General features: G+C 35.7%; 1 protein-coding gene across 7 annotated transcripts in view; it reads left to right on the top strand.

The window, feature by feature from the left end:
* The window catches only part of SWT1 (SWT1, RNA endoribonuclease homolog), a 128,211-nt gene that overhangs the window by 43,102 nt on the left and 57,623 nt on the right, over window positions 1-27,486 (top strand). For 5 of the 7 annotated variants that reach the window (XR_003045104.1, XR_003045105.1, XR_003045106.1 and 2 more), the window contains exons 17-18: window positions 9,573-9,639; window positions 12,993-13,057. Coding sequence is in view for 3 of the 7 variants with exons in the window: in XM_025043989.1 (XP_024899757.1) it covers window positions 9,573-9,639; window positions 12,993-13,057 (132 nt within the window). In the remaining 4 variants the exon portion in view is untranslated. Of the gene's footprint in view, window positions 1-9,572; window positions 9,640-12,992; window positions 13,058-22,129; window positions 23,126-27,486 lie in introns of those variants that run through there. The other 2 variants (XM_025043987.1, XM_025043988.1) reach the window with 1 other exon arrangement.

Genomic DNA, 27,486 nt, shown 5'->3' with positions numbered 1-27,486 from the left:
TCCATTCAGTTAAGCTGTAATCGTTATTCTTCCTGTACATAGTTGAGCTTAGGGCCTAACGTTCACGTGACCATCTTGTCCTCAAAATGAAGATCAGTACCATTAGTTAGGAATCAGGTTTTTTTTTTCCCTAAATGTGTACACTTTCAGAGAAGTTGCAAAGGTATAATTTTACTATAACCTGGGCTAACATTTTTCACATGTGTGCATTTTCAACTTTTTATCAAAAGACATTTTAAGTAGAATTCTATGTTTAGAAATTTAATTGCCACTTCTTCAACTTAGATTTCTGTGACGGAATGACCCACGTGGGAAGGGAATATTGTTTATACACCTCTTTCTTATGGATTTCTATACTCCACCTCAGGTCTCTGTCTTACCTGGGCTTGGGGGTGATTGGTTCCTTCTGCCACTCTCGTACCTGTCCGCCACTAAGAGAGGTCCCCATCTTTCTTCTCTCTACATGCTGACATAGGGAAAATAGTCTCTCTTATTTCAATTAAGATACAGTAGGACGTCATAGGAGGAAGCTTCACTAAAAAGCTAATGAATACCTGACTAAGTAGATTCAGACAGAGGGAACATAGATCTTGCCTGTTGCTAGGAGGAGGAATGTCAGTATTATGTTGCTCAAAGAACATGTCGGATGAGAGATCTCGTTGTGTTGCCATCTTGGAAAATACGATCTCACAGTCTATCGTCTGGCCTCTACAGTTTACATCCCTTCTACTAGCAGGATATACTCATCCCATCTTCCCAAGACCCCCAGTCTTATCCCATTACGACACTAACTTAACGTCTACGATGTCATCATTTAAATCAGGTCCGGTGTGGTTGAGGCGAGGCTCCTTGGGTGTGACTCCGTCAGTACAGCTCCTCCAGGACTGTCTGTCTTAACTACTGTGAACCTAAGAGACAAATTCATTCCCCCAACATACACTATCAGGACAGGCACAGGATAACTGTACACTTTCCCATCAAAAAGGGGGAAAGTAAGAGGCACGTAGGAGCTCTAGCAATTATAAAATCCAGCCGAGCACACGCTCCTGGGAATTACTCACAGCTGCTTCTTGGGTCTTGATTTTGGCTCCAAACCTTTTCCGTACGAATAGCAAGCTGCAACCAAGGAGCCTTCTCAACCTGCTTCCTGCCTGTCAAAGGTAGGGAGTCCAAAGACTTTTCATTTTGAATTATCTCTGTCTTGTTTAGTTTAAGTGGTGGGACTTCTACGAAAACAGTCCTCTAAAAAACTGTTTTCTATGAATCTTATTGGGGTTTGTTCTATTAGAAAAAAATAACAGCCTCAAATTTCTTAGAAATAAACCCTTCTCCACCTTGGGTTCCCCGTGAAACTGCTATGAGCAATGCTGTTAAGATTTTTGGAGGAATTTTTGAGGTACACTCTTAAGCCCCTTGAAGGGCCTTTTGTCTTTCTGAAAAGTTCTCCAAGGCACATACTCAGATGTTTTTGGAGTCTCAACAAAAGGTTTTACAGTGATATTATTGTTGTCTTCATCTTTAAACCATGTTTTCCTCCCACACTTGTTAAAGGTAAGTATTGAATAGTACTTGAACTTCTAACCTAAGATAAATTTAGTTGTTACTTTGGAAATGTTTTATATACTTATTGCTTTTTGCAATGTGTCTCCTAGACTTTTCTAAATGTCTTCTATCACCACCACCCTCCCTACATTCTCTTTTGTGATCTCATTTACTTCCAACCCCTTCATGAACATTGCTTTCAATCTTAACATCTCTTCTTAGCTCAATTGTGAATATTCAGCTCATATTCTAAATGTGTAAAACTAAACTCATTATTAAAATGGTAACACCTGACTCCTTTCTGTTTTCTTCCTCTACTTTTTAAGGTAGAGGAGTCTCTATGTGTCCATTAGATGAAATTTGTTCATTGTATATTGATTTGTTTATTGATTTTTCTATATGACATAAAGCTGGATTTGATTTTTTGATCGATAATTAATAAAAACTGTGATTGAAATAATGATTGAGAATGTGCCCAAGATCACATAGTTTATACTTGGCAGAATAAGAAACTTGTCTGATTCTGGAGAACTCACTTTTAAATACACTAAACTTCTTGACTGAACAAATGACTTTAAAGTTAGTTATAGTCAGTAGATATTTTTTAGTTGGATTCATAAAACTCTAGAAAATTTCCAAATTTAATTTAAAAGATTGTCTGACAAAAACCTAATGTCTTTGCTTTAGAAAGATATTCACCTTCTTCATTTGTTTTTCTAAATTTGTCTTTTTCTACCTTTTACTTTTCCGAGAGGAGAATGAGTCTACTTATCTTGGTTTGGATGAATATCCCACAAAGGTTTCCATTGGCATATAGTCTGGTTTCAAGAGACAGATGCTAACAAATGAGACAACTAGGATAATAAAAGCAGAAAAGAAAACTATACCTGAGTTGATATTGCTGATTGTCAGCCCCATATAATCCGAAAGAGTAGTTAACACCTGTCTAAAGCTGGAATAAAAATTTCCATCCTATGGCATAGCCAGACTAGGTCAAGACTAAGCTAGCATCCATGTACAGCAGGTCATTTATAGAAAAAAAAAAAAAATAGGCAAACTGGTTGTTTTGGCACATTTTAAAAAATATGTCATCTATACTGGATTGGGTATTTTAGAAATGCCTTAGAACTTACAAAGCATAGTTGAATTGGACACAATACTTCTAAGATTGGGAAGAGAAAGGAAAGCAGTGGTTATTTATTTTAGAGGTTGAGTACCCATGGTACCTTAGGCAGTAGCAAAGGGCATGTGTGATGCCAAAAATTTAAGGTAAAAACACATTAGGTCCAGACTCCACCGGAAAGGAGTAGGGAACAAAGAACAAGGGCAGAAATAGGATGAGAGGACCCAAGGCATTTTTCTTTAAACAGTGCGGGGGTGCTTGTGCGTGTGTTTTATTGGCCAGTACCTGTGCAGCAGGGGTGAGTTGGCCCAGTTTAATATTAAGATCTAGAAAAGCAATTACCAGAAAGATAGAATGAAAAGTTAAAGAGACTGGCATCGCAAATAGCAAGGAAGGATTTCCAAAAGAAAAAGAATCTCTAAGTGTCATATTACTATTGGGAGGCTAAAAGGATAAAAAGTGCCCATGAGATTGTGTAACACGGGGATCAGTGGTGAGTTTGTAAGTGGCAATTTCATGAGAGTGTTGGGTCGGATATTAGATATTTGTAGTCATTAAATTTACCTATAAACTCTTCTTTTTCCCACCACCAAATTTTAAAAATTTCTAGTATTCCGAATAGATCAAATTTTAATTATTAACTTTGTTCAAACTAGTCAAAAGTTCCTATATTCAGCGTTTATATCTAATTAGTCTAATCAACTTGCAAAGTTCTTTGGCTCTGAAGGAAGAACAGGAACATAAAATAATTCATTTTGTTTAAATTTATTTAAAATGTTTGATTTTTTTTTTTTTTTTTTTTTTGCCATTTTAAATTATATATGATGTTCTTTCTACATCGAGGGCTCATGGATAGCTCTCATTTGCATGGCTGATTTCACCTAGTTAACTATAGAAAACATGATTTTAATGTCACTTATAATAAATGACAAAAGGTGCTCTTAAGATCCAAGATAAGATTTTTTTTCCTAATGAGCGTTTCCTAATTGTTAATTTGATAAATTTTCACCCACTTCATCAGTAATACGATTTAAATTGATCCGCAGCAAAATCTAATTTGATGGTATTGCCCACGTGAGAACAGCGGAGATCTGAGGCTCAGAATGATCTGAGGTCGGTTCCTGGCTCTATCCATTTATTAGCTCTGTCACCCAAGTAGGTTAATTATCGTTTTTGTATTCGTTTCCTGATCTGTAAAGTGGAATTTATCATAGTTGCAGAGATGAAAGGAGATAGCCACTGTTCCAGCCCCTGGCACTGGGTAGGTGCTGAATAAATTATATTTTCCTCAATAATGTAATTTATTATATTATATTATTATATTTTCCTCAATAATATTTATTATTATTATTATTTATTATTATTGAGGAAAATATAATTTATTCAGCACCTACCCAGTAGTAGTGGTTCCTAATAATATTTAGGTCTAGAATTAGTTCTTAGCAGTAGAGAATATCAAATGAGTTTTTTAGATGCTGTATACAAACACTTTTATTTCATGTAATTACCTTTTTTCTACTTTTTATGATAAAATACACGTAACATAATTAATGTGTTAAATACATTCGTAATGTTGTACAACCATCACCATCATTCATCTCCATAACTTTTTTCATCTGACATAACTGAAACTCTGTTCCCTTTAAACAAAACTCATTTCCCCTCCCCCAGCCCCTGGCAGCCACTATTCTATTGGGTAAGATTTTGGCTAACTTTGTACACAAAAGAATTAAAATCAGTTTTGAATGTCAACTATAATTGAAAAATCAAAAAGGGGTTGAGAGGGAGGGAGGTGAAAGGGAATAAGAGGTTCTAATTTCCAGGCATAAAACAAATAAGTCTCGGGGATGTGTAGTGTATAACATAGGGAATGTAGTCAATAATATTGTAATAGCATTGTATGTTTTCAGATGGTTCCTGAACTTATCATAGTTATCACTTCTTTAAATATGTAAATGTTGAATAACTGTGGTGTACACCTGAAATCAATACATTATTGTAGCTAAATGTAAATGAAAAATCTTTAAAAAAAATTGAAAACAAGGTCTGAAAGAGATATCTGCATACCCATGTTCATAGCAGCATTATTAGCAATAGGTAAAACGTGGACACAGCCCACATGTCGATTGAGGGATGGATAAGAAAAATGTGGTGCGTACATACAATAGAATATTATTCAGTCTTAAAAAGGAAGGAAATTCTGACATATTCTACAACATGGATGAACTAACCCTGAGGACACTGTGCTAAGTGAAATAAGCCATATAAATACTTTTTAAAATTTAATTTTTTTCACACTCTCGAAAACTATTTTAAATATTATATTAATGTAAAACTTTCGTCTTGCCAATAGGGAACATAATTTATTCAGTTCCGTGGGATGTAAATTGTGATTTATAAATATCTAAGAACATAGTCTCTCTTCTTTTGAATTTCTAGAATTAGATATTAAGCTTGAATATTCTAGACTTCTTTCCCCACTCCTGAGTCTGCTGCTTTATTTCTCCTAAATGGGAAAATTGTTTTATTCAAATTTTTAAAGTCCTAATTTAAAAGTTAGTCCATTTTAATGCATTATTTGTCTCTTTTTCAAGTTTGAGTGGTTAGTTTTTGTTTTTGTTTTTTTTCCTTAAAGAGATACATTAATATTTTACTAGTATTGGATGAAATGGAAATAAAACTTGTTTAATTCAGATTAACATGTCACTTACTTAATGCTAATTGTTCATATAAATAGAAAACTCAAAGTGATTCTGTGGTTAAGAGTCAGGACTTGTAGTGAGTGTTGGTTCTGCTACTTACTTCCTTTGTGGCTTTGAGAAAGATCAGTCAGCTACAAACATTTAGGGTTGGAACATACACAAAATAGATTGCCAGAGCTTTTGATAAAAGCCAGAATATTTTTGCTTACATATACAATTATTTTAAAAGAACTTTATTTCATATGATTTTGTAAAATCATTTACAAGCAAGAAGATGATGGCGGTTATCTTTTTTATTAGTGGTAAAAGCATGGGCTCCAGAACGAAACCAATAGAGGTTTGGATACCTACCGCCACTCTGTAATCTTGGGCAAGGTTTTAACAACTCTTACCTGTGGTTTCTACACCTGAAAACTGGTTTTCACAACAGCTAATGTTTATTGATACATGTCTGGCATTGTGCTAAACACTTTAGATACATTATTTTATTTAGTTCATATAATCACCTTATATATATTACCTACTCATTTCACAGATGACGAGCCGGGGTGCAAAAAAGTAGGTAATTTGATTAAGGTCTCGTAACTAAATTCAGGGTATTAAAAACATTAGAGATGATATAAGTAAGTAGTATCAGACTTGGAGTAAGCGTTCAATGATACATTATGTATCATTGTCGATGCTGTTATAAAAGAAACCAAAGCACCTTAAGATCAGACTTGTTTTGTAAATAATCTGCAAGGTGCAGATTGAATCCTGCCTTACACAGAGTGTTGGTAGGTGTCCATATGTCTACTGGTTCACTCCGGAGCCCAGGCTTTTACCACTAATAGAAAAGATAACCACCATCAGATGTCTGATCCCCAGTTCTGATAACAAAATTCTAAATTGAAATTCCAAGATAATAAACAACTTGAAGATAGGGAACCAGGTCATTTAATTTTTTTTTTATATTCCATAGCTCTTAGAATAATAGACATTTGAGAAAATAGTATACATTTGTTAACTTACTGTTATGAATTTTTCTTGAAGGCACAAGTGTGGGTATATTTAAAACTAAAAAATAGCCATTTACTGAAAAACATTTCTTCTAACGGGTAATTCTTTCATTCTGGTTTTTTTTTTTTTTTTTTAAGTTGCTATTGAAGGGTAATGTTAGGACTTTCATTCAAAGAGTCTTTTGTCTTCATCTTGGTATAAGAAAAAAAAATGAGAAAGCTATAGAGAAGGCTGACCTCTCAAGAATTTTTGTGTGGGAAGGCATGAAAGTCCATAAACCATTTTTCTCCATTTTGTTTTTTGTGTGTATTTTCAACAAGCTGTACTTATAGTTAATAAAAGTTGGCAACTTTTTCTTTTATACTAGGTCTAATTTCATTCTCATAAGCTGAGAGTTCATAGGACGTAGTGAAGTCTAAATTCAACCCTAAATTGAGTGTACTTTAGTAAAGATTGTCTAGTCTATTTGTGGCTTGGTTTACCTCAAAACATTCATTGAGGATAACAAATTTGAATACTATAATGTATATCCTAGTTTCAAGAAAGAACATGTATAGTTTTATTCTGATTAAATAGATATCTATGTATGACGCCGACATACCAAAAAACTTTCTTCATTAGAATATAATTCTGTGCTATTTTGTCAAATAATAAAGTGTTTACATTTGGAGCAAGTAATTTCTTGTAAATTAGTGTTTACATTTGGAGCAAGTAATTTCTCGTAAATTAGTTTGTTTTCTTATTTTCCTTCCTTCATTATCTTTCTGTGCTTGCTTAGGATTTTCTTTCCTGGGCTCTACTCCGAACCTTTGTCTTTTTTGTTCACTGTTGTATCCAAGGGGCTGGGACAGAGTTTGGCTCATAGTAGGTCTCAAATACTTGTTGAATGAGAGAATAAAGGGCCTCTTATTCTGATCTGAGCATCTTTGTTATGCATCTTGCTTTTTTACTTACCAAGAACATTGTGAGGTTTTGCCGTTATCCACTAGAGTTTACCTCATCTACTGGACTTTTAGTACGCTATTATTTATAGTTACAACTGTGCTTTTGTGAGGATGAGAGGAAATGAACTTATAGACTGAAAAAAAACAGTGTAGTCCAAAAAGGCAACTCTATAGAGAAAGAAAGTAGATTAGTGTTTGCCTGGAGCTGGGGTTGGAGGTGAGAACAGAGAATGACTGCAGATGGGCAAGAGGGATTTTTGGGGAGTGAAGGAAGGGTTCTCAGAATGGATTGTGACGATTGCTCTACAGCTCTGTAAACTTATTAAAAATTGTCGAATTGTTAAACGGAGTGAATTTTATGGTATGTAAACTACCTCAGTAAAACTCTTTACAAAAATAAAACCAAGTTAGGAGTTTAAAATTTTTGTCAATTTTTTTGCTAATTGGAAATCTAGGATGTTGTAATTATTTCTTACTTTGGATATGATTTTGCTATAGATGAATAACTAATTTACCTAAAACCATTCTTTTTCTGCAGAGTTTTTCAGGACACAGAAAAGTTAATTTTATTCCTTAACGAAGTACTTTCTTTTGTGATAATCAGCTTGAAATTTATAAGGCTCTTACAAAACATCTTCTTTCATCTACTTTCCTTATCTGCTTTTATGCACAGTGTAAATGTTTCCTAAGCTATAAAAATGAATAAGTGAAAAAAATTAATAAGTGTAAATTATTCCACATTGCTGATAGTTTGTTTTATACTAAGTTACAGTGTTAGAACACACTTTTTTTTTTTCATTGCTTTTCTAACAGATTGGTTTAACTTGTCTCAATAGTTTTGTTTTCATTTTTTTAAGCAAATTATTTGTGGACTCTCTCAATGTGTATTATATTATCTATCTTTTTTTGTTATTATTGTTAGATTATAGGTACTTTAAAATTACTTGTTGGTAGAAAATTTTTTTCATGAAATGGTACTATGTAGATTTTTGTATATTCTTAAAGATATTCTGTATATGTCTCCTCCAAGGGAAAAAAGCCCCTTTGAAAATTGTACTATATCCTGAAAAATTATATATAAAACCTCTCCCACAAGTCTAATAAAGGCCAAATAGTTTAAAGATCTAATAAGGTTATTTAGGTTAGTTAACTCAATATGACAATATCAAGCATCAACAAAGATGTGAGAACCTAGAGACATTGTAATTAAAAAGGCACTTGGAATTTCAGAGTTAATTGAGGTGGCTTAATTTCTCATTAGTTAGGTCTTTATGCACTTATTCTGTGGCTTGAAAATATTAGATGATGATAATGGTTGTTATCATTAATATTATAATTGATATATAGTGCTTGCTGGATATCAGACATTATTATGAAGGGTTTTCTTATAGTAGCTCATTTAATTCTCATAATAACCCTATGAAGTAAGGACTATTACCATTCTCATTTAAGAAACAAGGAAAATAAGTTCCACAAAACTCACCCAGCTCAAGAAACCCAGGCAGACATTGCTGATAACCACTGTACCATAAAGAAAGTACTGGTTTCATTTCCTTTTTTCAAAAGAAAAAAAAAAACTTCATCATGAAAGGATTTAAAAAATACTTAGTATAAGAAAATGAGAATTACTATTTTATTGCTAGGAGAAATATGTTCTTCCATTTTCTTTATTTCTATTTTGTCTAGTTTCCATTTGTTATTTTTGTTTTTGTGTTGTTTATATATTTAGTGTTATATTTCATTGTTGTTTTTATGAATCAGTGTTAGTAATAGTCTAATTATAAAGGCCTTTTTGTAGAATACTAGGCTTGATAGTTCAATATTGTTTGAATTTAGTCACAAAATCTTTTATTAGGATAGTTAAATCAATTGTCTGGATTGATTGAACATTTCTGTGGGAAATCTGCGGCTTAAAAATTATGGAATATAAATGCATTTCATATTTCTATGTACCTTTTGAGAAATCTATCATTGGAACTCAAAACGTGAACTCTCATTTCACAGAATCACTTATTGTTGTAAAGTTATATGTCAAATAAGCAAAAATATTTCAATAAATTGACCTCTGTTGAGTTAAGCTCATGGTTTTATAATTTTAATTTTAATTTTAATTTTAAAATCCAAAAAAGTTATAAAAATTTTATTAAGCCTATTATACAGTAAGTTATTCCTCACACTATGTGTATGTTTTTGAAGAAAAGTTCAGGTATTATTTTTTCTTAAATCATTCATTCCCCCTTTTTTTGTAATTATATTTTTTAGGATTTTGGCCCCCAACAGTAATTATCAAGATGTCGAGACTCTCTATAACTTCCTAATCAAGTATGAGGTATGAGAAATATTTTTAAATGTTTACCATATTTCCACCATAAACACCTGTCAAGAGAAAACATGGTAGTTCTAAAATGTAATGGAAAGCCATGTAATTGATATTTCCTTTAAACTCTCGAATGCCACAAAAGTTTGCCAATGACATACTCATTTTGTTTTCATTCTCTATGTAAAAACATGCAGTAGAATCCTAGAATAATACACTTTCTACAACACAGAATTGTTTGTCGTGAGAGGTGCTGTTGGCATTTTCGACAAGTTATTTCTTTATGGTGTGGAACACGGAAGCTATCCTTGAGTTTCCTCTATGGCATCAGCATAGGCCCCAGAGTTAGAGCGGTGGTGAAGCGCCAGAGTATTTTGTAAATTAACCTGCATGCCGTCCTCATCCTTGCTGATCCCTGGAAAGTATTCTATTGATCTTCAGATTTTTGTTTGTCTAAAGCTCTTTGCCCATGTTCCCATATTTCCTTTCTTTTCAAGTATGTGAGTATGTGTTTAATTCTTAAAATGCTTTCCGTGGGGAAATATGACATATTCAGGTCTCACATTTCTTATGGAATCAAACTCCTTTAAATATATTTCTTCACTTTTATTCCCAGTTGGCTTTTTATTTAATTTTTTGTACGCCACATCTAACATTAAGAACCTAATGACTAAGAACACAGACTCTGAGGTCAAACTACTCGTGTTCAAATGTTGTTTCTGCCACCTATTAATTATATGCTCTTAAAGTTATTTAATTCTCTTCGTCTCAGTTTCTTCTTCTGTAAAATGGGAATGGCATTAGTAGATAAATTATAGTATTCTTCAAAGACTGAGTAACTTAATAGATATAAAGTGCTCCAAACAGTACCAGGTACAGAGTAAATGTTCGGTATTACCTACTTTATTTAAGGAAACAAAATGTTTGTGTACTTTTTTAAAAATCAGCCATAATACTGTATAACTACCCTGTGAAATTAATAGAATTTCCTCTTTTGAAATGATTCATATAATTCTTCATACTTTCTGAATTTCAAATTGTCATTAATTCTAATAATAAAAATAGCTATTTGTGGAACTAATAGGACAATTTTAAAATTACATATTGTGGAAAAATCTGAGACAGATCTTTTTAGTGCTTCCTATTGCTGAGAATATTGAGAGAAAATACATACCATTATCTTTAAGAATATGTGGAATCGATTCTCCGTTTTTAAAATCATTTCTCTTAGCAGAACTTCCTTCCCTATAACAGTTACTACATTGGAGATATTTGTCTCATACCATAATAGTATCGGCACCACCTAAACTTTTTATATTTAACCTTTGCCTTTTGCTCTTGCGACTCTAATGTTTACTGACAAAGGTATCTTATAGCTATTTGTTCCTTGGGATTTAAAATTGTGCACTTGAGCATAGAAATAATATTAACCAGTGTAATTTAAAATGTCCCAATATGAGTAATTAAAAAGGTCTTGAATCAAAATTAATAAATATGAAACAAGATATTTCCAGCTAGATTCTGTAATAAGGTAATCAATTTGTATTTCATCGACCCTTTTTACTAATAAATTGTCTTCTTTGTAAGCCATCTATGAGCTAGAGCCACATTACCCTTATACCCCAGCTATATTCTGGGATAAGTGTCTAAATTTATGTGGGTGATTGGTTTTAAAACGAAAGAGTCATCTAGATACTCATTTTTCTCAAAATCTAAAGGCCTAAGGAACTATTTTGTGTTTATATTATGTCAGGTTCGGGATCAGTTCTTCAGCTGATTTTTCTCAACAGTTGATGGAGGAAGGATTTTAATCATCCTCTGATCAGACATGTGCAGTGTTGTTGACATTTGTTGGCCTAAGTTTGGATATAGTATATATATAGGTCCTGGGGTGTTGGGGCAATAATGAAAATATCAAAGGCCTGGAGACCAGGGAAGAACACGTAAAGAAGCAGGATTTGGACTGGTTGATAGTTTAACTCTGAATGTATATCTTAGGATCTTTTTAAAAGACTTTTAATAAAAATTGTAAAGTACCTAAAAAAGTTATGATAAATTAAATGCTAATTTTATACATTAATTAAATATATTAAATATTATATATAATTAAATAACATTGACTATAAGTATCTAATCCTAATTTTAGCAAAATTCAGGATTATGTAAATTTAAAATATATTTTAAAATATGTTTTTAGCCTTCAGTGAATAAAACATTTTCTACACAAATATGGTGAATTTCTTATGAAAATACTAAAGAAGCTCATGGAAATTTTGGTAATAAGCAGTCCCCTAAATTCTATAGAAGACTTTTATGATATGAGTCTTTAAAGTAGTGATGATTAAATATGTCACATTCCCCCACGGAAAGCATTTTTCCCACCAAAAAGTTCATTCCAGCTAATATTACTTTAAATATATAAAAAAGAAGTGAATTAAGTAAAAGATATCCTAAATCAGTAGTAGTAAATCTCAAGAAATACAGAATTCACAGTGTCCTCCATGTGTGTGCCATGGCTAGTTTTTGTATGATGAAGGACTTTTATATTTATAATATTGTAAATTATGTCTCTGAATTATAATAGGTATTTATGAACTTAAGCATATCAGTTTAACTATTTAGACCTCGATAGTCTGAAAAATATATTTCTTTAGAAAATGTCTGTAAATCATACTTTTTCCCAAACAGGTAGATATTTCTACACAGTTTATAATATTTGTATTTAAATGAAAGTGAAGGTTAGTAATAACTTTTGAAAGGGTTATCCATAGTATTCAGTTATTGTTAGAGTTGAATACTTTCTTTCAGCTTTAATTATTTCTAATGTTCAGGATATGAACAAGATGTGGCTTTTTCTGCTTACAATATTCTACCTATTAGACCCCAGCCCCTTAAGTATAGAGTTATTTAAAATTAAGTAGTTTTTAAAAATTTTTCTTAGATTCATTTACTTTTCCTAGAAAATAAATACTAAATATTAGAAATCTTTTAACAGGCTAGGCCAATTGAAGCATGACTATTGCTAACAGCCAGTAGCAGTAGAATTTAGTGTTTCGTGCAGTATATCTTTTTTTCTGTCCATGGGATCTACAAAATGCTTCGTTGTAGTCCCACTGACCCTAGGCCCATCTCACTTCTTGTTCTTGGTTCAGATTAGGTTGTAACAATAGGACCAACATTTTTGCACCGAGTTTCATGTTAGCATTATGGTCTCTGAATTTCTGATTGTTAATTTTCTGTTCTTTTTATGCAAAAACTAGAAACTTGACATTCTGTTCCCTCAGAATATTGGCGATTCTGATTGTGCTTTTACTACTCATTTGATTTAATATGCATTTTAATAACTGTATCTTGGTTTTTTTCAGGTAAATAAAAATATCAGATTCACCGCCCAGGAACTTTATGATTGTGTTTCACAGACTGAGTATCGGTGAGTCACATCTGTAGATGAGTCTTCATTGTAGCAAGCTTTCGCCTCAGACAGTACCGCCCGGTTGTTGTGGGGAAGGGTTTTTTCTATGTCTTTGTTACACTATGATTTTTTTTTTACCTTTATTGTTGTGAAATATTTCATACATGCAAAAGAGCCGTGTGTGCGTGTGTGTGTGTGTGTGTGTGTAGCAGATAGAAGGTTTAAAGCAGTTCTCCAATTTTTTGGCCTTGAGATTCCTTTATATTTTAAAAAATTATTGAAGACCCCAAGAGCTTTTGTTTATGTGGGTCATATCGATTTATATTTATTGTCTTAGAAAGTAGAACTGAGAAATTTAAAATGTTTATTTATTTAAAAATAACAACAGCTAATTAATTATGTTAAGATAAGTAACATATAATTATGAAAATATGTTTTCCCTGGACAAAAAATATCACAACAGTGGCATTGTACATCTTCACAAATCTCTTAGCATCTGGCTTAGTAGAAGACAGCTGGTTCTCATGGCTGCTTTTGCATTTAATCTGTTTCCATAATGACATGTCATGTATCACTGGGAAACTGCTGTACACTCTTGCAAGAATGAGAATGGAAAAGGCAAACCCTGTCTCAATTTTTTTTATGAAAATAGCTGTGACCTCACAGATCCTTTGAAAGAGGCTTACATTCTCCAGACCATGTTTTAAAGAATAACTCGTATAAAGAATACTCATATGCCGCTACCATTCAGTTGACAAAACAGACCTTAATTCACCCTATTTGTATTCTCTGTTCCATCCTTTCCCTAGTGATTTTATATTTATAATTCTCATCCTTATCTTTATGATATTTCTGTGTATTTATGTACCATGAAAACTAAGTGGATTAATTTCACCTGTTTTTGAACTTAACGATATCACACTATATATAGTCTTTAAAAAAATAATTTGGTTTATAGCAGTCACATGTAAAAAGAATAGGAGTAGTATAAATCAGATTCTTGTACACATGGGGTCGAGATGTGCAGCCTTCCAGTCCTGGGCCCGGACAGACCAATTCCTGAGGAGCCAAAACCGTTTAACCCTTTCAGCGTTGCCCTTCAGTCCCATGTCCCTAGCTCCCCTGGATTCTTTTTCTGACTCAACATCGAGCTTCATCCATGTTGAAGACGAGGCAGTTGGTTTACGTTCAGTTCTATTACATCACGGTGTAGGTGGTTCTGCATATCACTGCTGCCTGCCCAAACTCACGCCGTAACAACCACAGGGCTCGTGGGAAATGGGGCTGAGGCACATCGCTCAAAAGCTTAATAAGAGACACACTAAAAAGTAAAAGTAGTATCACAGTTTTACACATTTTAAATGGTTAGAAAATACATAAACACTGTGATAAATTTGACACTTTACCTTGAAAAAGAGCTGCAGTTTGCCTGTGGAAGTCACTGGAAGGGTGAATGTGATGTGCAGGAGGGAAGGTTATCTGAAATCGGATGTAAAGTGGAAACCAAATGTGAAAGGATGTTTCTCCTAACACAGCAAAGCCGAGGGAACTCGTGCATGTTCGAAGTGTGTGCCTGAGTGTGTGTTGTGTATTCTTACGCGGCTTGGGTCAGCTGGGTGCAGTCATTCGTCTGTTTATCTGAAACTCTGTATAAGAAAATGTGAAGTTTGTGTTAATGCTCACATTGTTCTGTAATGTGTCAGTGGTGTTGGAACAATTCGTGCATTCAAAACAAGTGCTGTAGCAGAACTGACTGTATTTTCACTGCTACATAGCATGCCACCATATCACTAAATCACTGTTTATAGGCTATTTATAATGTTTAGATATACCTGTGTGGCTACAAAATTTTATGAGCAGGTGTAGTGACTAAGTTGGCTATCAAGGTGCTTCTACTGTTAAAATTGTAGGTTGATAAATTTATTTGATGATCAAGGCACTAGGATTGATAATCATACACAAACATTATTAAGCAGCACAGCTATGAAAGTTCACTCACTAATTAAAACTTTCCAAGAAAATTTGAAGCCGGTAGGCATGCTGAATCTGTGTAGCTGGGGGTGAGAGTGATTTTATTTTTACTGTAATCCTCAGTTATACTCTTATTTATAAATCGTTACAGGTAAGTCACATTTAGAGGTTGCGTACATGAGACTTGTGTCAAAATATGTCTATCAAAATTAGCATATTTTTGAAGAGGGAGAAAGCGCACTGTAGACAACGTGGAGGGCCGAGCCTCTGGCAGAATGGTTCCAATCAGTTGTCTAAAATTATTTTGACTTCAGCTTACTGTTAGAGTAGTTGGAAGTTATGTTGTTGTTGTTTTTTGGGGGGTACAGGGGTCAAAGTTGAATGTTCAAAGTTAAAGCAATTGTACCTGTTTTTCTCTTTGTTTTCTTTCCATTTACAGTGCCAGGGATTTGAACTATGATATTAATAAACTCCTTATACCCAAAAGGATGATTTTGAAATCAAATATATCTAATAACTATCTTGAATGCATTGAAAAATGGCAATTGCTGTTCAACAGGCTTTTGATTAATAGCTTTTAGATTTGTTAACTCTCTTGTTTGTTTTGAAATTATTTGCCGAATTTACAGTGAATAGTTTCTCCCATATTAGCCTCTGACGTACTCCACAGCTCACAATTTTCAAATAAGCTACCAAAAGAGAGGTTCTTTTGGTGTCCACGGTTCTTATTAGACACAGGGCCAAACGCAATAGGTAAAAGGTGGCAACGTTTTCCTGTGGGTCAGAGGTGAAAACAGGTGAATGATTTATTAAGTTGCATGTAGCTGGCCACCTTTGGGAATGTTAAGGAAAACAATGACTTAAATTGTCTGAATATGCTGATTTGTGGTTAGTTGTGGAGGAGGATGTGCCCAACACCATATTTATTGCAGCAGGAAGGCAATTAAGTAGCTGAAGAACATAAAACTATTTTATAGGTTCTGAGAAAGCAAGGAATGAAAGTTTCAGACTGAAAGTGGCTTTGATCAAAAGTTTGAATTCTGTGGTACTATAGAACCTTGGTGTTTGTATCTGTTACAAACCTGTTAGCGTTTTCTGTCTTCTGTAGTTTGTAGACTTTTCGAAGTAGCTTTTGCCTTGCCAGTGGGGTATGTGTACTGTTTACCCTAAGTAGATGAGGAGTTTAGAAAATTCGGGATGGTAAATCAATGAGTTTATCAAACAGATTACCAAACATTTATCTTGTGTGGTATCTTTTATATGTATAAGACATAAGTTAGGAGCAGTGTTTAATTCACTTTATTTGCCCTCTAAATTTTTGACAATGCGTCTGGCATATTTGCGAGGCACGCCTCTAAGGTCATTTTTTCTATATGAAATGTAGACTAGTTTGGGACATCAGCCTCACAAAGTACCTGGCATATCCAAATGATATGCTGCCTAAGGTGTCCTGTGTATCAGAAGCTTCCTTTTCCTTGCGACAGTGTTTTCAGGAATTACTGCTTTCCGACTTTGGGAATCACGTCTCTGGTCGTATCTTCTCAATTACAGTAGAGCTGTGGTTCCAGCACCCGAATGTCAGCATCACCTGGGCACTTGCAAGAAGTGCAAACTGCAAGGCTCCACTTTAAGCTTTCTGCATTGGAAACTCCGGGGCTGGTGCCCAGCAATCTGTTTGACCGTCCAGGGCACGCAAAGTTTGAGAATCCCTGTGTTAAAGTAATGCCCTGGTTCGTCCAAGGAGCCTGAGACAGAAAAAGCCTTAGAGAAAAAGAATCTAGAGATCAGATTTAAACCTTTGATGTTTCTGCTTTAATTAGGAAAGAATTTCCTTGTTCTGTGTCTGTAGAGTAATATTTTGCAGTAGATACTTTATTATTTGTGATAGAAGATATTACAAAATAAACGTACATACTTTTTTCTTCTTTATAATTGAGGTAAAATTCACATAACATGAAGTTAACAATTACTCAGTTTAAAGTGTGCAATTCAGTGGCATTAAGTGCATCCCTCAGCTGTGCAGCCATCACTTCCGTCTAGTTCCAAGATGTTGCCGTCACCCCAGCAGCAGATGTCACATCCATTACACAGTTGTTCTCTGTTCTCCACTCCCCGCAGATACTGGCAGCCACTAATCTGCGCTGGTCTCTATGGATTTATCTATTCTGGATGTTTCTTGTAAATAGAATCTTACAACAAATGGCTTTTTCTAATCAGGGTTCATTTACTTAGCGGGATGTGTACAAGGTTCATCCATGTTGTAACATGTATCAGCACTTCATTCCTTTTTATGGCTGAATGATATTCCATTGCACGTATGTACCACATTTTGTTCATTCAACTGTTGGTGGACATTTGGGTTGTTTCTACTTTTGGGCCATTGTGAATAGTGTTGCTATTTCTGTACAACTATTTGAACGCTTTCCAATTTGAGGGGCATGTATATCTCAGAGTGGAATTCTTGGGTCAGTTGGTAATTCTGTGTTTAACTTTTTGAGGAACTTCCTGTTTTCTGCAGCAGCTGCACTATTTTACCTTCCCATCAGCGATATGCAAGTGTCCGAATTTCTCCACATTCTCGACATTTTCCATTTTTTATTATAGCTATCCCAGTGAGCATGAAGTTTTATCTCATTGTGATTTCGATTTTGGTCTCCTTAATGACTAATGATGTTGAGTATCTTTTCATGTGCTTGTTGGCCTTTTGTTTATCTTCGGAGAAATGCCTATTCAGGTCCTTTGCCTATTTTTAATTGGGCTGTTTTTCTTTCTCCTGTTGAGTCATAAGAATTCTTTATGAGGAGTCAGTCTGGCTCCAGGGCAGAATCCTATGTATGATCTTTCAGGCCTGACCATAGGCAGTTACATGGCTTTATCTGGCAGGATCCGTAGAGGAAGCTGCCTTCCCCATACCGGATTTGGTGGTCCACAGCCAGCGTATTGCAGTTTCCTGGGGGGAGTTGCAGACACTTCTCGGGTCCCCTGCCCAGCCATGCTCACATGCACACCTGCATTCCTAGCCCAGGCAGCTCCATTTGGAGGCTTCTTTATTGGGGGCTTTGGCTTAGGCACCTCTGCTGAGACCTTTTTTCCGGAGGTATTAGCTTTGGCTGAGATATTTTTCTCCACTCTGACTCAATGCCTTTCCACTCCTCACTCTTCATTGCTGTGGTTTGAATATTTATGTGCTCTCCAAAATTCTTATGTTAGAATCTCGTTGCCCAATCTTAGAAAGTGAGGCCTTTTGGAAGTGATGAGGTCATCAGGGTAGAACTTGAGATTAATGCTTTTATAAAAGAGGGCTTTCATCAGAATGTGACCATGGTAGTGCCTTGAACTTGGACTTCCCAACCTCTAGAACTATGAGAAATAAATTTCTCATGTTTATAGCCCAACAAATGTGGTGTTTTGTTACGGCAGCCTGAATGGACTAAGACACCCCTCTTCCCTCCCTTGACCCTTTGAGTCCGTGAAGAGGCAGGAGCCTTAGATCAGCAGTGAGATGACGCACCCTGTCTGCACTGCGTCATCTGACCCTTGCCTGGCGTCATTCGTCAGGGAAAGTGGAGTGCTAGGGAGCGGGCACCATTCATTTTGCCTCTTACTTGCAGGGTCACTGTAAATGAATAAAGTCTTGATTGTTACTTTTGGTTTCATTTGTTGACCTTATCAACCACCTTGACACCAGCTTGACATGTTATTTGTTCTGGATGTTACGCCCAATATTTTCTCTCATTCTGTAAGTTGTCTTTTCACATTCTTGATATCTTTTGATGCACAAGTTTTTAATTTTGATCAAGTCCAATTTATGCGTTTGTTCTCAGGCTTTTCGTGTCACATCTAAGAATCCATGGCCAAAGCTAAGATCATGAATATTTATCCGAAATATTTTTCTAAGAACTTTTAGCTCTACCAGTTAGGTCATTGATCCATTTGAGTTCATTTTTGTATATGGCGTGAGGTACAAGTCAATCCTCATTCATTTGCACGTTGATGTCATGTTGTCCTAGCACCATTTGTTGAAGACACTATTGTTTTCTCATTGAACGGTCTTGGTACCCTTGCCAAAAATCAATTGATTATGTGAGGGTTTATTTCTGGACTTTCAAAGAAATCCCATCAGTCAGTCTGTCTGTCTTTATGCTAGTACTACACTGTTTTGATTAAAGTTGCTTTGTGGTAAGTTTTTAAAATTGAGAAGTGTGAGTCCCCTAACCCTATTTTTCTTTTTCAAGATTTGCTCTTTGGGGCCCCTTGCAATTCTGTGTGAATTTGGGGATCAGTTTTTCCATTTCTGCAAAAAACATTGATGTGATTTTGACAGGGATGACATTGAGTATGTAGATTGCTTTGGGGAGTGTTATCATTGTATTAAGTTTTCTAATCCACGAACATGTGATCCCACTAATTTAGGTCTTAAATTTCTTTGGCAGTATTTTGTAGATTTTAGTGTACAAGCCTCTTTGGTTACATTTATTTCTAAGTATTTTAATCTTTTTCATGCTATTATAAATGGAACGTTTCATGCCATTGTTATTTCCTTTCAAATTGTTTGTTAGTGCGTAGAAATGCAACAGATTTTTTGTGTGTGGATCATTTATTTTGCAATGTTGCTGAATTAGTTTATTAGCTCTAACAGTTATTTTATGGATTATTTAAGATCGATAAAGATAATTTTACTTCTTTATTTATAATTTGTATAACAATTACTTTTTTGTGTGCTTAATTGCTCTGTATAGAACTTCCAGTACAGTTGAATAGAAAAGGTTTTGTGGGCGTCTTTGTCTTGTTCTTGATTTTAGGGGGAAGGCTTTCAGTCTTTCACCACTTAGTATGATGTTAGCTATTATATATTATTTTCATATTAGGATTACATTGTACTCCATTTTTCTTTCACTTGAGATACACATTGCAAATGTATAGAAAAATTTAGAGCTGTAAAACAAATATCCATTTTAGACTTTCTTCTTGTTCCTAGAAGGAATTTTGGAAAAACTGTAATAATTGGAATTAGGTCACATAAATTCACTTCTACCATGCCATTTTGACAAAATTAGCCATGGAAATGAATCTCATAATAGCTGGAATTATTTTTTTTAATTGATTTGATCAAATTTCCAATTATTTTGACCTGAGATTTGGTCGAGCAAGTTTAATACCCATAATGAGACAATTTAGAGAAACAGCAGCAGTTTTGCAGAAGTCTCATGAGCAATGCAAAACCAGAAGCAGCCTCCAGTTTTGAGTTCTGTTTCAGAAACTATTAAGAGTTGGAATTGTTTCATTTGGAAAAAAAAAATAGGATCATTTTAAGAGACATAAAATATTTGTATTATTGGAGGAAAAGGGAGTAGCGACTTTTTGTTTTGTTTTAATTTAGGCAGACTGGGGTCTGATAGATGTGCTTTTCAGGTCCAATGTAAAGGAAGAACTTGTTCCTAATTAAGAGATCAAAATATGTAATGGGCTGCCTCTCATTTGTGTTTGATGAGATGTCGCAGAATGGCAGGCAAAGGTGTTCAGGTGCCCCCACATCTAATATTTTGCCATTCTCCATATAAGCCATGGGAAAAAGGAACTCAAGAATTCCTCTTACTATAATCTAGTAGATCAAACATACAGGATGAAAAACACCCGATAACTTTCCTCTAGTCAGCAATGACAACTTACTGAAGGAAACAAACTCCATAGGTGATGATCTACTGTCAGAATGGTGATTCACACACATAAAGAAACCAAATGCCACTAGGATGCAAAGAGGAGGTGTAGAGCTCACCTCTGAACTGCGAGAGGAGAAAAATAAAGAAGAAAAAGAAAAGACACAGAAATAGATTCAAAGTCTAGTTATTATGAAAAGATAAATAACCAAGAACAGAAATTGGGACTTGCCTTTTTTCTTTCATTTTTTTAAGTTTAAAAAATCATTTATATCTTTTTTATTTTGGATTTCTTACCGTCTTCCGAAAATCATTTTCTGAGTAGTTGTAAAGAACTGGCAGCAATGTAACACTAATTTTAAGCAATCTAAATATAGAAAATAGAACTAGAGTAACACAAAGCCAAAAGTCAGGTTTTAATCAGCCTCGCAGAAACCACAGCTTCAGGAATTGAGGCCACTTAAAATATGGTATATTTATTTTTGCTGTCACTACTGCCTCTCATCTATTCCCTGAGTTCTGATTAACTTTATTTTCCTTTGTAACCTACATCAAGGGATCCACACAGGGTGGGGGGTGCAGTGGGGAGTTGGTGGCTGGTGATGCTCCCCAACACCATGAAAACACTCCATTACTTCCTTAGAAGCCAAGGAAGTAATGACAATGTAATTTACATAATACAAGTAACTGTTATTCCTTGACCACCTCATGTGCCAGGCGCTGTACTAGATGCTTGGTATTCTTCATAAACTTATGTAGACTGTCTACCAGTAGATTTAAGTAGATTTCCATGAGATTTGGACTCTAGACACTTGCGAGCCCAGCTAGGCTTCATCTTAGGTAAAATTGTGTATAGGCATGGCATATATTAGGCATTTCTCCCTGCTTCTCCACCTTCGGTTTAGGGTAACTAATATTCATTTTTTAACTGCAAAGCAACTTATTTCGGTTTAGGGTAACTAACTGCAAAGCAACTTATTTCAGCAATTCTTTTTAAGAGTTGAAGCTCTGTCAATTTCCTGTCCCCTCTCCAGTGTCTGTTCCTATCAGCAGGTGCATTCTCCTAGTATCCTCCAGTCTCCCAAGCTAAATAAGAAATATGTGTTCTACATCTTGACTTAGAACATCTTAACATCAGCCCATCTCCTGCTGGGAGAGGTCCTTCAGAGTCCATACAAAGGACTATTTTCAAGCATCCAAGTTTACTTGTTGGCTGCAAGCCTGCCGTGAGAACCCTCATTCCTGAATTCTAGGAATTGCATCAAGATCTTCTCCGTATTGGTTTAGAACTATTCTACTAAGTGCTTATCTTCCCATGTTTTTTCTTCTGTGCTAAGAAACCATAACTCTTGGTATCTTATCTCTCAGATAGCAAACCCATTGTTATCCTGCTATGTTAAGATTTTTTTCATTTATCTGACTATCTGTCTCGGCAGTGATTTAACCTTTCTTTATCCTCTAGGGAAAAGTTAACCATTGGATGCCGCCAGCTGGTTGAGATGGAATATACCATGCAGCAGTGCAATGCATCTGTCTACATGGAGGCCAAAAACAGGGGATGGTGTGAAGACATGCTCAACTAAGTGCTGATTTGTAACTTAAAAGGAATTGCGTTTGTCTTCAAGAATAGCAGAGTAGCGTTCAACCTTTTGAGCCAGATCAAGAGACTTGTAAGAAGTGTCTCATAGGTACACAAAGGTGTTTGCCTCTTACCGACAGTTTCGTTTGAGGTTCTGTAAAAAGCCTGGCACACCCATTGTGGGGTGAACTGCTCTTGCCTCTTCTGAAGCCAGCCACGCCTCCCTACCTCTAGTCCTGATGCTGAGCCGGTTTGTCCAAGGAAAGGAGAGCCGTCGTTTTAGTCATCTTAGGGCAGAGCCGCTGTGGCATCTGGGGAAGGCACGGCATCAGCTCCTCTCTCAGCCCTCAGTTTGGTTATGTGACCAGAGACACTTCCAGACTCCAAGAAGGAATTAGGACATGACTATGCTCGCCACACTGCGTAAATGAAATCTTACCCTGGGCCGTTTTGTGATCAGAGTGTCTTCCATGTAGACCTGGTGAATATAATACACTTCCCTTCCACTTCCTCCAAGGTATTGAAAATAGAATTTTGACTTCAGCTCCAGTTTGCTGTGACGGCCTCTTTTCTTCCCTAGGCTTGTCACTTTTCAGTGCATTTCTAATGGGAAGAGCAAGGAGACCCGTATGTTGAGTTTCCCCTGAAATGTGAAGCAGCATGAATTTATGGGATTAGGGGGCGGTGACCAGTGTTTGCCCCTCACTAGACCAAGTGTTTAATTGATGTATTTCTTACTTAGTTATACAGCAAGTTGGAAACTCTCGTTTACTAGAGTATATTATGCTTTTGTTAATACATTAGATGAATCTAATTTGATATTCTATTATAAATGTTAATTTATTTTTTAAAAAAGCAATAAATTATTTTTAGTAAGAATTTGCTTTACATTTTACTTCCAGATTGTATTTCTGAACTGTGTGTAAGGTATGATTATAAAAGTGACCTCCAATGAAAGAGAACCCAGCCAGGATGTCGCTCGCAGTCCCTGTGGGACCCACTCAGCTTTATGTTTGTGTAGAGAGCCACACTTCACTGGGGGCTCAGAGTGCTGTCCCATGTGGACCAGGGGGAAGGGGAATCTTCTAGAGCATTTCTGCTCTGCCTCTTTCCTTTTCTTCTTCAGGAACCTGAACATCCCCTCCCCCATCAAAAGGCCTTTGTTCAGGTCTCTGTGCCCTCAGCTGCTCCTGGTTATTACTGTTGGGTTTTGGTTCTTAACACCCCTCTCTTTTTCCTCCTATCTTTTTAATGTAGGTGATGCTTTTAGGAAAATTTCTTTTTACTACTGTAACCCATATACTCACACATATTTCACACTTATTCTTGTAGATTATAATTTTATCTTTGTCTTTTGCTTTGCGCATTAATTTGTCAATTAATTCAACATTTCTTAAATTTTTTTTGCTATGTGAGGGTGTTTTCTTCTAACTTTATGGTCTTATTTTTTATTTTGATTTAGAAACAGTCTTAAAATTTTTTAGTCTTTGTTTCTTTGAAATGTCAGGGTTTTTTTTTTTTCTTTCCCTTCTTCATTGCCTTCCTTTCTGATCTTAATTTTATTTAATTTTATACTTTTTTCCCTAATAGTCCATTGCAGGAGTCGGGGGTCCTGTTTCCTCTCACCCTGACACTTTCTTTTCTGGGGACCAATCTGGATTAGAGTAACTCGGTTGACATAGGATCATAAATAAATCCTACCTTACAGAACATATTTTCTGTTTATTTTTTAATTTGAATATAATTGGTATAGGATATTATGTTCATTTCATGTATACACTATAGCGATTTGACTTTTATACACCTTACAATGTGATCACCGCACTAAGTCTAGTAATCATCTGTCACCAGGCACACTTATCACAGTATTATTGACTCTATTCCCCATCACCTTTTTTGCTCATCCCTCCATCCCTCTCCCCTGTGACAACCATCAGTTGGATCTGTTTCTATGAGTCTGGTTTTATTTTGTTTTGTTCATTTGTTTTGTTTTTTCGGATTCCACATGCAGGTGAAACCATATGGTATTTGTCTTCCTCTGTCTGACGTTTCACTTAGCATAATACCCTCTAGGTCCATCTACGTTGTCACAAATGATAAGATTTCTTTTTCTTTTTTTTTTTTTTTTTACTTCTGAGTAATCTTCCATTGTGGTGTGTGTGTGTGTGTGTGTGTACATCTTTATTCACATATAGATGGATACCTAGGCTGCTTTCCTATCTTGGTTATGGTATATAATGCTGCAATGAGCATGGGGTGCATATGTCTTTTTGAATTAGTATTTTTTGGTTTCTTTGGATAAATACCCAGAGGTGGAATTGCTGGGTCATATGGTATTTCTATTTTTAGTTTTTTGAGGAATCTCCATGTCTTCCATAGTAGCTGCACCAATTTGCAGTCCCATCAACAGTGCACAAGGGTTCCCTTTTCTCCGCATCCTCACCAACATGTTATTTGTTGACTTTTTGAGAATAGCCATTTTGACTATTCAATGAGATGGAATGAGGTGATATCTCGTTGTGATTTTGATTTTCATTTCTCTGCTGATTAGTGATGTTGAGTACCTTTTCATATGTCTAATGGCCATCTCTATACCCTCTTTGGAGAAATGTCTCCATGTCCTCTGGCCATTTTTTGATCAGATTTGTGTGTGTGTGTGCGTGTGTGTGTGTATGTATGTTACTGAGTTGTATGAGTTCCTTACATATTTTGGATGTCAACTCCATATCAGATATATCATTTGTGAAAATATTCTCCCATTCAGTAGCTTGTCTTTTTGTTTTATTGATGGTTTCCTTCACTGTACAGAAGCTTTTTAGTTTGACAAAGTCCCATTTGTTTATTTTTGCTTAGTAATATCCATAAAGATATTACTAAGGCCAATGTCAAATAGTTTACTACCTGTTTTCTTCTAGGAGTTTTAGGGTTTCAGGTCTTACATTTAAGTTATTAATCCATTTTATGGTGTTATAGAGTGGTCCAGTTTCATTTAATTTTTTTGCATGTATCTGTCCAGTTTTCTCGTCATCACTTGTTGAAGAGGCTGTCATTTCTTCAGTGTATATTTTTGCCTCCTTTGTCATAGATTATATGACCGTATAAGCAAGGGTTTATTTCTGGGCTCTCTTTTCTGTTCCATTGATCTAAGTGTCTGTTTTTGTGCCAGTACTATGCTGTTTTGATTACTATTGCTTTGTAGTATAGTCTGAAATCAGGGAGTGTGATACCCCCAACTTTGTTCTTTCTCAAGATTGTTGGCTATTCATGGTATTTTGTGATTCTATATAAATTTTAGGATTTTTTTGTTCTAGTTCTGAGAAGAATGCCAAAGATATTTGATAGGGATTGCATTGAATCTGCAGATTGCTTTCGTACATTTGTTTTGATGGAAGAATGATCAGATCCTTAGAAGAGGAACTTCAAGTTTTAAAATCTCCATTTTTCAATATGTATGGCTATTATATTTTGAGCAGAAGCCATCATAAAGCATGCCATGAACCAGAAGGGACTGCTTGGGAGAGTCACACCAGGGAAAAGGGCTCTCTACAAAATGCTCTTGACTTTGTCTTAGTGAGGAACTGGTGATGACTTCAGGAGAAGCCTCCATGAGGAATCTTCCAGCAAAGTTCCTGGCACCAAGCCTCCATGAGGAATCTTCCAGCAAAGTTCCTGGCACTATTTTACACACTAGCCTTTTCCAACTTATTTTACAGAAGATAGTCCATTTCCCTCATGTGAGGACCAGGGAGGCTCCTCTGGTTTGGAGCAGCCCCAGCTCTTCCCGCGTCCTGGCCCTAAGAAAAGCTGGCTAAAGAGTTGGGGTCTGTCTTAGGACCTGCAGTGGGCAAGTAGGCCGCACAAGTTAAAACTTCACAAGTGGGTTAATTTCACTTTCCTCTTCTGGTCTTTGCCTGTCACGTGAAAGACAGGACACAAGACAAATCGGAAGTTCTCTTTTCTTGATCTCTTGACCATGTCGAAGGTGTTTTTTCACTCCTCCAGGGTTGATCGGGTTTATCAAGACCGTGCCTTGGTCCACTTTCAGAGCCTAGGTCATATTGCTCATACTGACTTCTGACAACCCCCTCAACCCACCCTTTGTTGGAACCCTTGTTAGCTCCTTACTCTGTGTTGGGATGAACTTACCTCTTCTTAGAGCGAATTTACCTAACTATTGAATCATAAAATGCATCTTCCACTACCAGAAGTGTTGCCACCATAACCCTTCTCTGATTTAGTTGGGACCAATGGGCCAGTCCTCCCAGTTGATGGCTCTCTGGCTCTGTTGCCACTGAAACCCACTCTATTGAAAATAACTCAGCTCTGTGAACTTGAGCAGAATTACCAGCTTTGAACAGGACAGTGTGGTGGTAGACACCCACATCTCAGCTACTAGCTTGGCTCAGGGTTCCTGACTACAAAAGTTTCAACATCCTATTCTTTAGGAGTTCTAATCTTGTCTCAGGCTTTGCAACTTTGCTGTAGACTAATGGATGTGTTTAGCTACATTAACTCGTAACCCTTGAGTGGCCATGTGAATAAATGGTTCCCTGATGTAATTTCAAGTGAGGTAAAATATGAGCATGTCCTCATTTCTTTTTTAAGCTTTTTCCTCTAAATGTTTGATACCCTTGGGGTTAAGCAAAAAAGACAAAACTTTTTTCCATTTTAAGTGTAGTTTGAGTTTTATCAATACAATCCCAGTCACCAACACAATCAAAAGATGAGTCCCATTGCTTCCCTTGTGCCCCTGTGTAGTCAACTCCATCCCTCCCTGAGGAAGCCGTTGACATGTCTGCTGTCCCTGTGCTTTTCTCTTTTCCAGAATCCTATATAAATGGAGCCCTTTTGAGGCTGGCTTTTCACTTAGCATAATGCTTCTGAGATCCATCCATGTTGTTTATCAATACTTCATTCTTTTTATTCCCAAGTAGTATTCCATTGTATGGACTGAATTTATTCATTCACCAGTTGGAAGGATACTTGATTTGTTTTTGGCGATTATGAATGAAGCTGCTGTATTCACACAGCACATACAGGTTCCCGTGTGAACGTGTTATCGTCACACTTGGATAAATACTTAGGAATGGGATACTGTCAGGGTATTTAACTTTCCAACAGCCAAACCTTACCAAAGTGACCTTACAATTTTGTAATTCCTCTAGCAATTTGAGTTTGTTGCTTTTGCATCCTAACCAGAATTGGATATTCAGGTTTAATAGATATGTATCATTTTGCTT

Source organism: Pteropus alecto, unplaced genomic scaffold (assembly GCF_000325575.1).
Source record: "Pteropus alecto unplaced genomic scaffold, ASM32557v1 scaffold101, whole genome shotgun sequence".
Classification (NCBI taxonomy): domain Eukaryota; kingdom Metazoa; phylum Chordata; class Mammalia; order Chiroptera; family Pteropodidae; genus Pteropus; species Pteropus alecto.
Note: the sequence above shows the minus strand (reverse complement) of the source record. Positions and strands in the feature narration are given on the sequence as shown.